Raw genomic sequence first — 19,282 nt, 5'->3', positions numbered from 1 at the left:
TGACCCGCGACACCCGGACGAACAATGCACGGACACTAATTATATTGTTCATCTGCTGTCAGATAAGATTTTTTCGATCTTATGTAGCTGATTTCTGTTTTTTTTCTGGCTAGCCTAAATAGCGGGAGATTGTTTGTGATAAGTAATTTGACATTACATTATGGAATTAGCAATCGTCTTTTGCACAGGTTTTACCGGTATAATTTTCGGCCAGCGCTGTATAGCCGGAACCGGATTCCGCTAGCCGGAGTAGCCCGAGTAGACGAAATGATTTTCCGGCTGATCCGGCTGTTCCGCTGTCCGGCTCACTTCACGAACATATAAAAGTCAACTACGTTATAGATAAAGATGTCAAGGACAATATTTACTGCACTCCAGATTTCAGAGGGCAACCATCTTGAAACAAATCATATCTCCGCCTTATATTGACCATTTCCATTTACACCAATGACGAGTTAATGAAAAGTAGCTAAAGTTCAAACAGCTGTCTTTTAAATTCCCCTTCATTTATAAATGACCTCTCAAAGTCTTTCAGTAATGATATGATAAAACGCGTATTGTTAATTAAAAAGGGGAGGGAGGAATAAATTTATAAATAATGAAGCTATTTTCAACATTGAAACAATTACAAATAAAATAAAATAACTTTCGATCGTTTCCGTCATACTGGTAACCCATGTGACTTGTGATCAAGTCTTTTTTGACAGGAGTGCTTCTCCATTCTGTAATTTGACATGCTTATAGTTAAATACATGTATATTATGTGTATATTGCAGGGACATAAATGAATAAATTTATTTTCTTTGTTATACCCCTCATCAACCGTACTTCCGTTTATATTTGCGAGCAAACAAAAGCACAAACGGAAATAAGTCTTTATTTTTTGCAACTACTTAGGAAATCCTTAGTATCCTGAATCGTTATTTTACTTTAATAAAATACACGCCGCACACACGCACACATTTCGTATTCCTCATTCGCGCTATTTCAAATCCAAAACTTTCCAGTGTACACTAATTGTTTCTCTAAGTATTGATTTCAATACCAATACATAATATGTATTCATTTTTGATTTATGAATTTTGCATATGAAATTTAACCGATATGATAATTAAGGTTGATTACATTATATTAATGCAAACATAGCAATTGTAAGTGCCAAAAACCTGCATATAACATCCTAAAATAAAAGAAACATTAGCAATCATAAAATACCCTGTCTTTTATATGTATCATATATATTGTCCAGTGTTATAATATTGAAATACTTAATGTTTATATAGTATAGAACATGAAATAACGTAAGAATGGCTATACATGTATATGTTTCTAGTGTTTTTTCTATATATGTTTACCACTGCTCAAGTTACTGTATAGTTATTCTAAGAATGAAATTATGGATTTATTGTTATCTATGGTTATAATTATAGGTAAATGGATAAAGGAAGCAGACTATTGACAGTACGTAGTCATGCCATTTCGAAGCTATATGCATGGATAAGCCTGGATTACGTAAATACAACATTTCAACTATATACCGCGTATTATTGTTTACAATTCTCTCGATTTTCCAAATAAAATTTAACAAAAGAAAACAAATTTTGATTTTTTATAGTTTTTATTTGAACAAAAAATTACATAATTGTCCATTCTTTGTTTATCATATTAAATGATGTAGCAAAAACATGCCGTGATTCGAACAATTCCAAACTACAACCACAGAAATATCTAATTACACGTAAACCAGTGCGAGCTGCTTTCTGATATAATATCACAACCTCGTCTTAAGAAAGCCAAGTTTTATCAATCAAAAGTAGCCAAGCTAAAAGAATCTGAAATTCCATTTCTCATTATAAGATCATTCGCCATTAACTATGGCGAATTATAGCAAGCTTGCATTATAAATCAGAACATGGAAAAAAGGAATTTACAAAAAGAATTTTATACAACCACAAAATTGATGGTATACTGATTTCAATTTGTCTTTACTTTATTGCTAGATCCTTCGACTATGGAATTGTGTACGAGCTGAGGGCTTTTTCTTTTAGCACAATTGAAACTACTATTGAGATGCTAATTTCATCTTAAAAGGGTAAGTAAAAATGCAATATAACATACTATAATTATGCCAACCAAGACCTGGATACATATGTAAACATCTATTTACATGCACATATAGTATGAAAACGTAAACGGAAATCAATCAAGTTTTCTTCATAAAACATGCAAGTGACCATGATCTTTCAAACTTAGTACCTGAACATTATAATCAAAACATTTTAATGACGATTGAACTTATAAACAACCGGGAAAGCTTTGCTTGCAAGCTTAGTGATACATACACGGAGGCAGGAAAATCTATGATATGTTGTAATTAATAACATTACTAATGCAGTCATTTCATAATTTCTGTTCATAATTCCGTTTCATATTAAAGAATTTCTAGGTTAGATTGGTAAGAAAGGAATACCCAAAATAATAGGGAGTGAAATATTGACCGTTTTTCCCCCTGTCATGTCGGAATTTTCTACAGTTTTCAATTATTCAGCATTAAATATCAAACAAGAGAAATCATCGGCTTTATTCCTGAATAAAACAAATAAAAACAGAAAAGGTAACATCAACAATATTACCACATATCAATCTTCCTTTCCAAATTTATTCAAATGCACATGTACATATCAACGAAAAATGTAAGCATCTACTTTTACTTTTTCTCACAGACTAGAACAAAGCTATATATTGAAAAACATACAGAATAATCAAAATGTTACAGAAAACATTTCGGCGAAACTGTTGTGGGTACTGTATGGCAAAACGTTCTAATCGTTAAAATCGATTAAAAAACTCTTTAAAAATTATTTAAAAAGACAGCATGAAAAAAAAACTTAAATTTTGGCCAACAGAGATTTTTTTAAAAATTTTATTTTGTAAATTACAATACCTTTTATGGAAAAGAAGCCAGAAGGCTTTGATTATGACCGAAATCACGTTCTTCACAATTTATTCAGATACAATTCAATTAAAGTAACACAACTTTATATAGACAAAAATTGGCATTAAAATATTCATACACATTACACAGATCAATGGGAAATATATCGAAATTACTATTTTAACTTACAATAACAATTACACCCATCCGCATATGTTTCAGCCTAATGTAAATGAGCATAATAATGGATGGATTATGTTTCATGTAAAAATTGATTTTGCATATAACCTTTAACACAACATGTACTAGTATTTTTTGGCCATACTGTTCAGTCGTATTTGCTTTGACATTTTTCTACAAGAGCAGACCAAGCCAAATCGTCTTGTATCATGTACACTGCATCTCCTTGCCGATCCCCTGAAGCTTGTCTCTCAGTGCTTTCTTGCTAGATGAGTAGATTCATTTTTTGTTTAATTCCCAACTGGTTGTCAGGGAGCCTAAAATACAAGGCAAGAATAACGTCAGACCATTGTTCTTAAATACAAAACTGCAGGGAATAAAGGAATCAAAAGCTATACGTTTTCATAACGTTTAGGTCTTTTATTTTCAATCCATCTTAACACACAGAATATTAGCGCTAAATCTTAAATACTAGGGATCAAACCTTTTTAAAGACAATTAAGCTAGACAAATGTCTTGTTTCAAATTCTAGCCTCATCTTTGTAAAAGCAAGGCCTGTAGAATATTAAGATCAGAATAGTCATAGTTTAACTATTTTAAGAATATCATGCGAATTATTTTGATGTGCATGTGTATTGATATGAAATGCATTTCCGCACAGGGCCAAATTTGGGACCTCTTAAATGTTTTTTTTTCTCTATGCAAATTTGAAGTAATGGCAGCTAATTGATCAACAAAAGTTGAATCCAAAAATTGAAACATAATATGTATTAATGAGATACACACTCTGACAAACTAAACTTAAGTAATCAAATTTATCACCTGTAAAGAGTAAATATAGTATTTGACCATATAAGAGAAATCAGCATCTGTGTTTATATGTAATACCACAACCATGCCTTTCTTTCTTTTTTATCAATGCTATAAAATTGGTAAAACAGCTAATTTCTTTTACATTGTTTGACATTAAAGACATTCAAATGGAAAAATATGGCATATACTACTTGTACAATATATTCATATATTCGGATATAATTCAGAAAAGAATGTTTTATAAGTAAAGCACTGAAATTTCTTAAATAAAATTTAGAAAGATAAATGTACCATGCGTACACATGTACATTTTTTTCACGTTTTTGACTCTTTTTTTATTGAATTCGACAGTATGAATTTTCGAGAATTATTCATAAACTAAAACAATGAACTTTACAGCGGTTAACAATAAGTCTTGAGACTTTCTGAACTTTATAATAAATGCACCTTCTTATGCTCCTTTCTAACACTATCAAGTACAATGAACATGTTATACCAACAGGGATACCTACCACATCATGAAGACAAGTTTGCTAGCTTTACCCTTCGCATATTCGCAATCCATAACAGCATATCGCCCTTCTTTGTTATTACCAGCTTCAATTAATTTTTCACAGAAACTATCGTATGACTCGCCTGCAATATATCATTTATATAAATATATGATTAAATAAACGAAAAGTTAAGGGGTATCTCACAAGAAACGTTTTGTTATCTATTCATCATTTATTCTAAAAAGATTTTTGCCTCACTAATTATATAAATATTATAAATGGGTTCCACCAGGATATCCAAGAAACACACGGAATGTCGACCGCTGGATAAACTCAGAGGCCTGTTCACTTTTTTTCCAGAACGTTATTACAGTTTACTAAATAAATAAGCATAAATATGTGATACAAACAGTAAAACAAAAAGTTTAACATACCAAGGGCGCCAACACAGTCTACTTCTATATTTTTCAAATCCTTGTCAATTTTATAGATGATATAACTATGTTTGTGGCCTATCTTGAGTTCATCAAATCTGTCCTTACATTCTTCCTTTACTTTGATTCCTGATGACTGCAAAGGAGAGAAAACACCATTTTATTAAATTAACCAATACAGATAATAAAGTAATGAATACACAAATGTTTTGTGAAGATTATGTTCTTCGTGTCGCAAACTGAATTGTTTCGTTTTTCTACGCCGGTGTTAATTAGATCAATCTTCTCCTCCTTTTCCAACCTCCTTCTATTGCAAGGAAGCGTTCCGTAACTTTGAAAATAATGTTTCTATACAATGTAACATGCGTTTCATTTTTGTAAATAACTTGGAAAGAAAACATCACAGAAAAAAGAAAATGCTTCAGGAAAAAATCAAATAAAGGGCTTAAACGGAATAAATTTAATGCCAATTGACAAAATCTATTTTTTTTCTTGGCCTATAGCCCCATGCAAAAATAAATCACATTTATCTTTTACACAAAATATAGTATGCATGCAGTGTATATAAAGACACTTAAATATATAGACTAAATATTGGTATCATACATAAACTTTCTTTCAGTATTACGATGTAAAGTGATTACTATAATACAATTTCTTGCTTTTCTCATAATTCATTATTCTGCACTTGGATGCTCCCTCATGGTGGCGGGAGATATAAATTTGCCTGTGACTGTCCTTTTTGTAAAATCACAAAACAGTGACATTTGAACATCTCCGTGTACACATTTCAAGTTTACAATAAATTAATGTTTTATTAAATATCTTAAGAATTTTTACCAATTCTTTGTGGGCTTTTTATAGTCCTCACAATCAGTTGCATGTATTCGACTGTTCGTCAGCAGATGGGGGGCATCTGCACCCTATGAATTACCATTGTTTTAATTATTAAGCCTCTTAAGAATTTTTAACAACTATTTTATGGCGCTTTTGTATGTCCTCATATTCTGGCAGGTATCTGGCACGTTCAAACTGATGTCTTCTGTTTGGCATATAACCCTCTATAATAATCTTGTTCAACCTTAAAATTTAATAAGACAGGGAACAGCAGTTGCCGGCGTCCTATGCGTTATGTTTTCCTGGTTCTAACGATGAAAGTGCTCGCACCCCTCTTTTTTGTAAATAAAAGCTGTCATCTTTGAAACCGAAAGGTATTTTTTGTCTAATATCGTTTCTGTAAAAAAATAGCTGACACGCAAAAAAAAAGCTGACACGCGACCATCAGTGCAAATTTACTTTGAAAATCATTACGGTGTCCTGTTTTAAGCAATGTCGCTAATTGACATACGATATTTACATTACAATGCTTATGTCGATCTTCTTTCAAAAATACAAAATAGATAAAGTGGAGACGATACTTTAGCGACATGTAAAGTTTAATTTACATGTAATATATTCGCATCTTTGGCAGTCGGAATACTCAATAGCGCTTAAATTGCTATAGAGAATGTTTATTGTCGCTATTTGTCAATTTGTGTTTTTCTTTCTTTTTCTTTCCTGTTTTGGTTCTTCTTTGTATTATTTTGTTTGTTTCTTTGAATTTACGTCGCACCAGTGTAGGTCATATGGCGACTTTCCAGCTTTTGTTATGCGCTGATTTTGTAGTTCTACTGAAGGTGGAGTGTATCACAACACAATGTTCCGTTTTATATTTTAATGTTTCTTTCTTAGTGGAATACCACAGATAATATATAACATATACACAGGTTATCCTGATGTTTACAAATTAATATCAAAAACAGTAACAAATATTTCTAGTGGAAAGCCACAATACAATGTTATCACTTGGAAATCCAAAATCTAACTGACTCTAAATTTTCTACATATATCTTTACAATAATTCTAAAATTGATTTCTTTTAACTGACCAATAGAATTTTAACCTTTTTGTGTCTTAAATAACAAAATGACCAATCAGGTTTCAATACAAAATAATGTAACATAGCAACATAGAATTTATAACAACAATCATCACCTGGATATTTTATCAGTCATAAGGTTTAACAACATGATAAGTACAGACAGCTTAATTGACCTTATCACCTATACATTATAAAACTTTTAGCACAGTTGATTGGACAAAGAGGAAAAGCCGCATTTTAATCTTCCAGTTACATAATTTTAAGTTTGACATCTGTTATTGAAACATATACTATTTGTAACGTATTTTTGAAATTTCACAAATTTTGTTTTAAAAATATGACCTTTTAGAAAATGATTATATATATATATATATATAAAATATTTCTGTTAAAAGAAAATCATCATGCATATTTATGTTCCGTTTTATATTTTAATGTTTCTTTCTTAGTGAAATACCACAGATAATATATAACATATACACAGGTTATCCTGATGTTTACAAATTAATATCAAAAACAGTAACAAATATTTCTAGTGGAAAGCCACAATACAATGTTATCACTTGGAAATCCAAAATCTAACTGGCTCTAAATTTTCTACATATATCTTTACAATAATTCTAAAATTGATTTCGTTTTAACTGACCAATAGAATTTTAACCTTTTTGTGTCTTAAATAACAAAATGACCAATCAGGTTTCAATACAAAATAATGTAACATAGCAACATAGAATTTATAACAACAATCATCACCTGGATATTTTATCAGTCATAAGGTTAACAACATGATAAGTACAGACAGCTTAATTGACCTTATCACCTATACATTATAAAACTTTTAGCACAGTTGATTGGACAAAGAGAAAAGCCGCATTTTAATCTTCCAGTTACATAATTTTAAGTTTGACATCTGTTATTGAAACATATACTATTTGTAACGTATTTTTGAAATTTCACAAATTTTGTTTTAAAAATATGACCTTTTAGAAAATGATTATATATATATATATATATATATATATATATATATATATATATATAAATATTTCTGTAAAAGAAAATCATCATGCATATTTATTCTTTTTTTTTATATAAATGAATTTTATCATTTTTCGGCTGCACAACACTTCTCCATAATTACAATATAACAAAAATAAATATCATTGAATTAGAATACTGTTTACATAAGATATTCAGTTACAGAAATATATACTTGAATATAAAGCACCGATTTGCTGAAAAGCGTAAGTACCATTCACTAATAATAAATATCCTAATCACTGTCTTATTGTAAACAACACAGTCTTAATGACGTCTATTTCTGTTGTATTGTCCCCTCTGTCCTTGTTGTCTTCCATGATGATATTGACCTCTCCATTCATGTGGGAACCCGGTTTCGCATGTACTTGAAAGATCTTGATTTCTGTTTCCTCTTTTTCGACATAGATATTTAGTTTTGTCTTTCAACTGGGCAATTTCATCTTTCAAGGTGTGGTTTTCATCTTTCAAGTCATCTATTTGATCGTTCTTTCTTGATTCCATCATCATAATTTCATAGGCTTTCTGGTTGTGCTTCAATCTCAGTTGTTCATAGTCGTCATTTAGTTTCTTAAATTCTAATATAAGTTTGTCCATTATCTCTAGTTTTGAAGAGTCAGTCTGAATTTTTTCCTTTAGCGAGTTGGTGTTTTGAAAAAATGTTTCTTTAAGTTGACTTATTTCTAATTTCTTTATGGAAACCTCATCCTGTAGTTTTTCATTAAAATCCTTAAGTCTTTGATTTTTAAAAACAAGGGCAATATTTTCTGCTTTTAAACCGTTAATAGTTTTAGTCATTGAATCGGTCAATGATTTCAACTTCTGAAATTCTGCTGTTGAAACATTACTTACAGAGTTGTTTGTTTGGTTCTTCTTAAAGTAGGCATCGTCTTCATTGTAAAATGGTAATGTATTTTCGGCTGTCTTGCGTCTGATGAAAGTTGTCATGCGTTCCTGATCGCGTAGTTTTGAGTGGTTTGACTTTTGCCTAACTGCTGGACGTAGACAAACTCGTGCAAAATGTCCAATTCTATTACATTTGTTACATCTTGCCATTTTTGCACAACACTTCTCCTGTCTGTGATAATGATAAAGTCCACATTGTCCACATGATTTTTCACTTCTGAATGGTATTCCATATGTGAAACTCATTGTTGTTCTTCTTGGGGAATTTGAATTCGTAGTCTCGCTTGCTAAATTGAGAGGTTGGGAAAGACACTGATTCCCGCCACGTGTTATGCGCTGATTTTGTAGTTCTACTGAAGGTGGAGTGTATCACAACACAATGTTCCGTTTTATATTTTAATGTTTCTTTCTTAGTGGAATACCACAGATAATATATAACATATACACAGGTTATCCTGATGTTTACAAATTAATATCAAAAACAGTAACAAATATTTCTAGTGGAAAGCCACAATACAATGTTATCACTTGGAAATCCAAAATCTAACTGGCTCTAAATTTTCTACATATATCTTTACAATAATTCTAAAATTGATTTCGTTTTAACTGACCAATAGAATTTTAACCTTTTTGTGTCTTAAATAACAAAATGACCAATCAGGTTTCAATACAAAATAATGTAACATAGCAACATAGAATTTATAACAACAATCATCACCTGGATATTTTATCAGTCATAAGGTTTAACAACATGATAAGTACAGACAGCTTAATTGACCTTATCACCTATACATTATAAAACTTTTAGCACAGTTGATTGGACAAAGAGGAAAAGCCGCATTTTAATCTTCCAGTTACATAATTTTAAGTTTGACATCTGTTATTGAAACATATACTATTTGTAACGTATTTTTGAAATTTCACAAATTTTGTTTTAAAAATATGACCTTTTAGAAAATGATTATATATATATATATATATATAAATATTTCTGTTAAAAGAAAATCATCATGCATATTTATTCTTTTTTTTTATATAAATGAATTTTATCATTTTTCGGCTGCACAACACTTTACTGGAGGAGGAAGACCTCAGGTGTCCCTTTGTGCATTATTTCAGGCACAAACGGGCACCCGAGTAGAACGACCAAAGTTCCATAAGCTAGCTGGATAGCTTTCTCACTAAGAAAGATTTCGAAGATGTTGGCGAGGTTTGAAGTAATCGATGTTAACCACTAGTCCACGGACACCCCTTCTTTATATAATGAAAAGTGGCAAAAGGTAAAAGATTTACTAAAGTCAAAGTGTCAACTGGAGACAAGAAATTACGAAAATTTTGCAATTGCGGCGCATTGATAGTACTAGCTTTCCTCTATTACAACATTTGCATTTTATCAAACTTTTCCAAGATTTGGAGTCTTTAGAGCGCTAACATTATACATGTATAACAATATTTTATACTTACAGATGCTTAAGCATATGTTTGACTAATCAATTGCTGCCATTCGTTTAATATGGTCGTTAACCAAGTAAAGTTTATCTTAGTTGACGTTTATCTGATAGGAGCTTCATTGGGGGAAGTAGTGACTATCCGTTCAATCTGATTAAAATTAGCTCCTATTTACATATGTAGATCTGTACTTATAAGTCAGATTGCTGTTGTCAGGACGTTAGTCGCCCACAATTAATGTGTCTGCCTGAAAGCAGTCTTATTTTCTATTTGATTTGGAATAAACCTACCAGCGTACGTATCAGCTGATAATAAATGAGCCGCGTCACGACAAAACGAACATAATGGGTTTGCGACCAGCATGTATCCAGACCAGCCTGCGCATCCGCGCAGTCTGATCAGGATCCATGCTGTTCGCTATCAGTTTCTCTTCTTGTATAGGGTTTGTAAGTGAACAGCATGGATCCTGATCAGACTGCGGGGATGCGCAGGCTGGTCTGGATCCATGCTGGTCGCAAACGCACTATGTTGGTTTTGTCATGACGCGGCTCAAATCTTATCTCAAAACAGTCGTTCCAACACCGTGAGGCCCGAAAAATTCCCATCAAGAGATCATTATCACAAGTAGAAAGCGCAGTTGAACTAGACTAAATTCACTAGTCGATTCCAAGTGACTGTCACCAGCATGTTGCAACGACATGAATCCAGTTTGCAGTTATGGCGACTCAAAAAAGCAAAAACAGACAATTTCTTTTAAATTTAAAACCATATTTGGAATTTAAAATGGTAAAAAATATCATCCAGTGTAACAGCAATGCTTCTTGCTCTAGGTGGTGCCTAGCAATTCCTGGTTGGCCTTGTTCAGGTAAATTATTCAGACGGTATTAATCTTGACTATATTGGTGATTCCAGGTAACTTGAAGACTTTTATAGTTTTATACATTTCGAAACCGGATAGTCAGTATTGCATTGTATTTTGTTGCAAATAAAGAGTTTTATAGACTTCTTCCTCGTTTCTCGATTCCCAATAAAATGTCCAAACAATGACGAGATTGTCCGCTAGTTGTTCGTTCCTCTGAGCACATCAAAACCCATAAAAATATCTAAGAAAAGTGTACAAACTTGCATACAATTATTTCGTTTTTCCTTAAACAAAATAGTTAATATTTTACTTCAAATTATCGAAACACCACCTGTATATGGATGTTTAATCATCATACGTGTGTACTACAGAAAACAAATTATTTTACTTGCGAACATTTCTATAAACCACGTAAGTACCCGTGTGAACTGAACGCCATTCAAAGTCTTATTATTTTTTTTAATAAAGTGAAGAGAAATATTTTACGGTTTCTACAAACTGTGTTACTTGTACTTCATTTAAAAAAGAAGAAAAAAGAAGTTTAATAAGTATTGTCGACAATACTACTTTTAAGCGTCCTTTTTATCAAATAGATGGTGATTTTTCAAGCAAATTAACCGAGCTAATTAACATTATTGTTAATATTATGGAAACAAATATCATTTAAAGTTTTAAACAAAAACCAGGCTTTGGACATACATGGAATACATATATTATTTTATTAAAGATACCAATTTTTGGTGTTAGATATACATGTACTCAAAATGCATGCTATGTTAGTAGAAACTGAAAATGCATCCAATTCCTAGAGACACTTAACTAAAATGAAAATAGCTAGGACATAGACAGCAGGTGGCTGGTCCTTGTGACATTTATCCGGTGGTATTATGAATTTCAGCACTCAATCCAACACATAATTGGTCAGAATTGTTATCTTAAACTTGTTTTTACCGGTATATTGTTTTTACACATGCACATGACATTTTAAAACAAGAGGGCCAAGATGGCCCTAGATCGCTCACCTAACCCATCGAACTCATCCGAGCAATTGCCTAGACAAGCATACTGACCAAGTTTCATGACAGGTGAGTCAAAAATGTGACCACTAGAGTGTTAACAAGGATTTTTCATATTTGAGCAGTTTGACCTAGTTTTGACCCCATGTGACCCATACTCAAACTTGACCTAGAAATCCTCAAAACAAACTTCAGACCAATTTCCAGGATATTTGGATCAAAATAGTAGCGACTAGTGTTAACAAGACTATTCTATTTTTAGACCCTGTGACCTAGTTTTTCATCCGAGATGATCCATGAGCAATTACCTAGAAAAGCATCCTGACCAAGTTTGATGACAATTGAGTCAAAAATATGACCACTAGAGTGTTAAGTAATAGTTATAGTATATAAACGAGTTAGTTACAAGGATATAACACTGGCTGGGCGACATCAAATGGTGTTTTCTGCTAAAAAAAAAAAAGTCGAAGCCGTTAGGCAGAGACAATTTTTTTTCCAGAAACATCCCGAAACAAAACCAGCTAATGATTTCGTAAGCTACCTTACAGCTATGTATAATATAATATTGTATACTTAAAACAACGTCGGATTGTAAACTGATACCTTGAGCAAGTTATTCGGATTCAAGATTTAAGAGCTTTTTCAGTGGAAATAATTCATACTATTTGCTACTGGGAATGTTCGTTACCGTTGCCCCATTGCAGTCTCAGTGAAAAAAACTGATATATACAAGGTGCGAAAAAAACTTTTTCCCCATATGAATCAATGAACAATTTGTACTGCTATATATCAATACAGTTTTCAAATGCTCATTGAAAGTGTACCCAGTATAATGGGTTAGTAAGAACAAAGAAAAAGTTCCAAACCATGCGATAACGAACATATGTGGACGGACGAGACATTCAACGATCCCAAAAACTCACCCTGAGCTAGCTCAGGTGAGCTAATGAAAAATGAAAAAATAATGAAAAATTTTGATTTTCTAAAGCCTATGTCATGGGACCAATTAAAAAGGTCTTTCTAAAACACAAATAACATTTGACACATTTTCTAGTTTATTTTTTTTTTACTTTACACTTTATTTATATTATGTAAAAAATGTCAAGAAATATCCAAGTAATTAGTGCAGGCAGTTGAAAGCAACATATCAAGTATATACATTTACAAAGTTTTCGGAATGTTGAAAGAATACTTTTTTCTGGTAGAAATGTGTATAAAGCAGATTCCTGACTTCATGACATGTTTTTTAAGGTAAAGAAATTTAATTAAGAAAGAATGTTTCATAAATACAGAATGTATTTTTGGAAACCCCAAAAATGAAGATTTTAGAAATTGAATGCCGAAAATGTAATGCCTAGACACCTGTACATCTGAAATTCAATCACAGTTCAAGTTGATAGAAAGTGGGCATGAAAATAACATTGAAAAAAAAAAATCTTTTTAGATCTATCTTAATGATAACAGGAAGGATATGTTTTGAATGCCATCTTAGATTGTAATGGTCATAAATTTTGACAATAATTGATTGTGTAACTAACCCTATATATGGAGATTTCAAATCATAATTATTTCTTTCAAAAGATTTGCGAGTGTTCTAACACGAAGAGAGAAAACTTAACAGTGATATCAGCTCAAGCATAAACTTGAATACCATTTAATATTTGATCTTCATTGCCAAAAGGTTTCATTCCACACACAAAAAAAAACCTGTTATTTTGGTCCCAAATTAAAGGATTTATATTATAAAATAATTTCTTTAAATCGTCATGAAACATGGTTACATCTCCACATTTTCGTTCCCATCTTAACCAAATAAGAATATCTATATAAATGTGATGGCAAATATCTAACATTGAACAATTCCATTTAAATAATAGCATGATATACTTCATAACATGTATATTAAACTAAAATCTTAACACTTATTAAGTTCTATTCTATGAAACAATATCTTCAGAGCATTTGATGCCAAAATAATAGCTTACAATTAAAAACAAAACTGATAACCTATCTTATTTAAGAAATTAATGAAAAAAGTCTTCCTGGTATTGCCTATATGAAACTCAAGTAAGGCTATCTTATTTCTTAAATTTTGATTGCAATTCGTCCAAAGTAAGATCAGCCAAATCGTTAACTTGGAATTCTTTCTTAAAGCCAGTACAGGCCTTCTTTAGTGCATCTTTTGAGCTTGAATACAACATTCTCTGCTTGATGGCACATTTGTCATCGCTGCACCTGAAATATAAATAAAAAAATTAGCATGTATCACTTTTTAATTGCTTTTACAACTGCCAATGCAATTTGCGAAAAAAGTAAAAACCCACACACATGTCCTATTTAAATAGGGAGACGGTTTTATTTTTGTTAAACATTTATTGATAGAACATTTTAATGTTGACTTTATGAAGAAAGTTGTCCTGGAATCACTTGACCAAAATCCTAAAATCTTATACATTACAAATACAGTTCCATTTTGAATGAAGGTAAGACCATCCTAACGGACACTATAAGGAACTGAAAAATTGACAATATAGGTCAGAATATACCTTGAAAGACACCTATTAAACAATTTTTACCATATGAAATAGAGCTATGGCCATTCCTTTGGACTTGAGCTTGGATGAAGCGGGCCTTTTTTCAGAAATAAGGAACCTTTAAGTAATCAACAATATCATCCTTATGAAAAATGCTTTCCCTTTAAATTTTGATAATACACAAGTATTAACATTCAGCTAATAATCCACATAAGCCAAATGATAATTTATGAAATATGTCTAAAAATGTTACCTTGCCCCACTCATTTTCAACAGTGTTGACCACTTCCCTACTTAGAGCCCAATTAAAAAATCTCTAAAAATTATTAAAATGAGTGCCTGTTTTCAAAGGTGCCCTAAAAAGTATGTTGGCTGATCTTGTAATAATAAATACATGCACATGTACCAGTAGTTTTGATTTCTCACTTTGATAATATCAAGTAACTTTCAGGTACCATACATTGTATTTGTAATTAGATTTAGCATTATTAGCCAGTAAATACCTATATATATTAATCAAATAATTAAAATTAAACACAATTTTTCCCCCAAAAGGTATATGAGAGATAAATAATGTTAACAGTAGTTCTAGGCTTTTTGAATACCCTTCAAAGCAGTTGTAATGCATTAGGATGGTCATACCCAAAATGGGCAATGGCACTATAAAGTTTCACAAACTTAGTTTCATCACTTATTTTACAAAACAGACAAAACTAGAACTATCACAAAATGTGATTAATACCCCCACAAGACTGCTTCGGAAATGAGGATGTTACTAGTAACAGAAGACCTTGTAAAAGAATTGAAATATAGAGTTATGGATGTGGGCAATTAAAGATAGTTGTGGTTCTTATATGTTGCATTTCCTTTCAATGTGGTTGGCCATTGATGAAGTTTAATTGAATTACTCTGTAATAAGTCCAGAAAGACAAAGAAAAGGAACAAAGGGCAATAACTCTATAAATACTGAATGAGTTATAGTTCTTGTGCACTGCACTTCCTCTTATTGTGCTTGACCATTGTATGAAGTTATTTTGAATTACAACCAGTACGTTTTAAGTTATGCTCCTGACAAGGAAAAGTATCAAAGGTCAGTAATTCTGTATTTTGTCAAAATGGAGTTATGGCTCTAATGCACTGCACTTCCTTTTAATGTCCTTGACAAATGTATGAAGTTGTATTGAATTCCAACCAGTAGTTTTCAAGTTATGCTCTGGACAAGGAAAAGTAACAAAGGGCAATAACTCTGTTATTAGTCAAGATAGAGTTATGGTACTTATGCACTGCACTTCCTATCAATGTGCTTGACAATTGTATATAGTTATATTGAATTCCAACCATTAGTCTTCAAGTTATGGTCCGGACAAAAAAATCAATGGAAAAGTAACAAAGGCAATAACTCTGTAATTACTTTAGATAGAGTTATGGTTCTTGTGCATTGCACTTCCCCTTATTGTGTTTGACAATTGTATGAAGTTGTTTTGAATTCCAACCAGCAGTTTTCAAGTTATGCCCTGGACAAGGAAAAGTAACAAAGGGCAATAACTCTGTAATTAGTCAAGATAGAGTTATGGTTCTTATGCACTGCACTTCCTATCAATGTGCTTGACCATTGTATGTAGTTATATTGAATTCAAACTATTAGTCTTCAAGTTATGGTCCGGACAAAAAAAAAAGCATTGGAAAAGCAACAAAGGGCAATAACTCTGTAATTACTTTAGATAGAGTTATGGTTCTCGTGCACTGCACTTCCCCTTATTGTGTTTGACAATTGTATGAAGTTGTTTTGAATTCCAACCAGTAGTTTTCAAGTTATGCCCCGGACAAGGAAAAGTAACAAAGGGCAATAACTCTGTAATTAGTCAAGATAGAGTTATGGTTCTTGTGCACTGCACTTCCTCTCAATGTGCTTGACCATTGTATGTAGTTATATTGAATTCAAACTATTAGTCTTCAAGTTATGGTCCGGACAAAAAAAAGCAATGGAAAAGCAACAAAGGGCAATAACTCTGTAATTACTTTAGATAGAGTTATGGTTCTTGTGCACTGCACTTCCCCTTATTGTGTTTGACATTTGTATGAAGTTGTTTTGAATTCCAACCAGTAGTTTTCAAGTTATGCCCCGGACAAGGAAAAGTAACAAAGGGCAATAACTCTGTAATTTGTCAAGATAGAGTTATGGTTCTTGTGCACTGCACTTCCTCTCAATGTGCTTGACCATTGTATGTAGTTATATTGAATTCCAACCATTAGTCTTCAAGTTATGCTCCGGACAAGGAAAATGCAACGGACGTCTGGACCGACCGACCGACCACCGGGTGACTCCTATATACCCCCCAAACTTCGTTTTTGGGGGTATAACAAATACACAAAATTTAACATCTCAAGTTATTGGATAGGGTTATTGAAAAACATTCATATACTTTCCACAGTCTAGCTAAAAACATACCAGACTATCATAGCAAGATCTCCTTTTTCTCCTACATGTGCTTTCTCATCTTGGTCTGGTTTTAGAACGTCATAAAATGCATATCTCCCTTCACCAGCTTCGGCTGCTTCCTTCATCAGTGCCCGGAAATCATCAAATGTTTCGTCTGAAAAAGTGTTTAAATTCTCTAAATAAATCTTGTTATTTAAGTAACAATTAACTGTTTAATATACAGGGCACCAAATCATGCATTTTCTTGCTGATTTTTCTGTTACATTTCTATTCATTGTAGTGAAACAGCTGAAAAAGCTTCCGTAGTTGACTTAACCTACATTAAACATAAATGGTTACTTTTAAACATTTAGCAGACTAGACCAAACTTATCAATTAAATAATTTAACAATTTATTGAAAACACGATTTTTTTAGCAAAATTACCATCATACATACCAGGCTTAGATTTGTACTCTACAATAATTTCTGAATTGTTCCCATTCAGTTTCATTATCACAAATCTTCCAATTTCTTCCCCATCCCCATCCTGGGACGTCTCTGATCTCATCTTTAACTTTTCAAATGCCTTCTTGCATTCACTATTTGCTAGTACTCCTGAAGCCTATAAAATAAAGGTAGTATGTTTAAAACAAGGGTGCTGTTGTCACAGTGCCAGTGTTTTAAATAATAACTACACACCAAAACAAATGTTTTCCGTAAAGATGCGGACAAAAAGGATAAAAAGTAGTGAAATAAGATTGACTGTTCCTGGTGCTGGATAGTGTAACAAATGTTTTTAATGAATTATAAGCTTAATGGATATACATATGCGTATAAGTCCAAAAGAAATTAAATGGAAGTCAAGTGAAATGTCAAGGATATTATCCTGCCTTAGGATATCAAAATAGATGTTAAAGGTGAAGTTCAGAATGTGAATAATAACTTCACATTTTAAACTCTAAATGTGATTTAAGCTTGAAAAACAAATGATCTACTCCAGAAGTTAGTTTAACCTTATCTTTCTCAGCTCAATTACAGAAAAAAAAAGTTCCTGCAACTCATACTGATCAATTTCAAGTCTGTGAAATGAACAAGTTCTGGTGCCATATGAGGAAACATGGCCGTTACTCGAGTAGAGCTCAAACACATGATCCCTGGGTTGAGAGGCTGACACATTTACCACTACACAAGGTCATAGCCCCCCACACCAGGAGATCATTGTAGTAAACGGTTTTTATGAAACATATTTTGTGTGTGTACAAAACTGAATTAAAACTTCATATTTAACATTGACAGTTAAAGCTGCATGCCTCCAGATAAACCAAAATATTTCTAGAAATCAATTTAGAGAAAAAAGTCCTAGGATTCTAAGAAAAGTAAAAAGATTCAAGATAAAAGAAATAATTGTCATGTTATGTGCAATTTATGACACATTTTCCTGTATTTTTATATGCCCTAAAGGGCATATTATGTTATACCTCCTGGCGTCCGTCCGTCCGTTAGCAATTTGGTTTCCAGAGCATAACTTAAATTCTATTTGGCCCACAATGTTCAAACTTCATAGGATGATTGTCCATATTGGGTAGAAGACCCCTATTGATTTTGGGGTCAAAAGGTCAAAGGTCAAGGTCACTATTACCTTATAACTGAAAACAGTTTCTGTCCGTTAGCAATTTTCCGTCCGTAAGCAATTTGGTTTCCGGAGCATAACTTAAATTCTATTTGGCCCACAATGTTCAAACTTCATAGGATGATTGTCCATATTGGGTAGAAGACCCCTATTGATTTTGGGGTTAAAAGGTCAAAGGTCAAGGTCACTATTACCTTAAAACTGAAAACAGTTTCCGTCCGTTAGCAATTTGGTTTCCGGAGCATAACTTAAGTTCCATTTGGCCCACAATGTTCAAACTTCATAGGATGATTGTCCATATTGGGTAGAAGACCCCTATTGATTTTGGGGTCGAAGGTCAAGGTCACTATTAACTTGATACTGAAAACAGTTTCCGGAGCATAACTTAAGTTCCATTTGACCCACAATGTTCAAACTTCATAGGATGATTGTCCATATTGGGAAGAAGACCCCTATTGATTTTGGGGTCACTAGGTCAAAGGTCAAGGTCACTATTACCTTGATACTGAAAACAGTTTCCGGAGCATAACTTAAGTTCCATTTGACCCACAATGTTCAAACTTCATAGGATGATTGTCCATATTAGGTAGAAGACCCCTATTGATTTTGGGGTCACATGGTCAAGGTCACTATTACCTTTAAATTGAAA

General features: G+C 32.4%; 2 protein-coding genes across 2 annotated transcripts; both read right to left on the bottom strand.

Moving 5' to 3' along the window:
• Window positions 1-3,327: 3,327 nt before the first annotated feature.
• On the bottom strand, window positions 3,328-5,016 carry LOC132760435 (actophorin-like; the record flags this gene model as incomplete). The annotated part of the gene is made up of 3 exons (XM_060752421.1): window positions 3,328-3,432; window positions 4,441-4,564; window positions 4,857-5,016. Coding segments are annotated over 3 exons (336 nt in total), but the record flags the coding sequence as incomplete, so codon positions are not given.
• Window positions 5,017-13,085: 8,069 nt separating this feature from the next.
• LOC132760448 (actophorin-like) lies at window positions 13,086-17,625 on the bottom strand (the record flags this gene model as incomplete). The annotated part of the gene is given in 3 exon segments (XM_060752425.1): window positions 13,086-14,283; window positions 17,032-17,176; window positions 17,460-17,625. Coding segments are annotated over 3 exon segments (468 nt in total), but the record flags the coding sequence as incomplete, so codon positions are not given.
• Window positions 17,626-19,282: the final 1,657 nt, after the last annotated feature.

Source organism: Ruditapes philippinarum, unplaced genomic scaffold (assembly GCF_026571515.1).
Source record: "Ruditapes philippinarum isolate M1 unplaced genomic scaffold, ASM2657151v2 ctg27520_1_1_1_1, whole genome shotgun sequence".
Lineage (NCBI taxonomy): Eukaryota > Metazoa > Mollusca > Bivalvia > Venerida > Veneridae > Ruditapes > Ruditapes philippinarum.
This window is presented reverse-complemented; position numbering and strand designations above follow the sequence as displayed.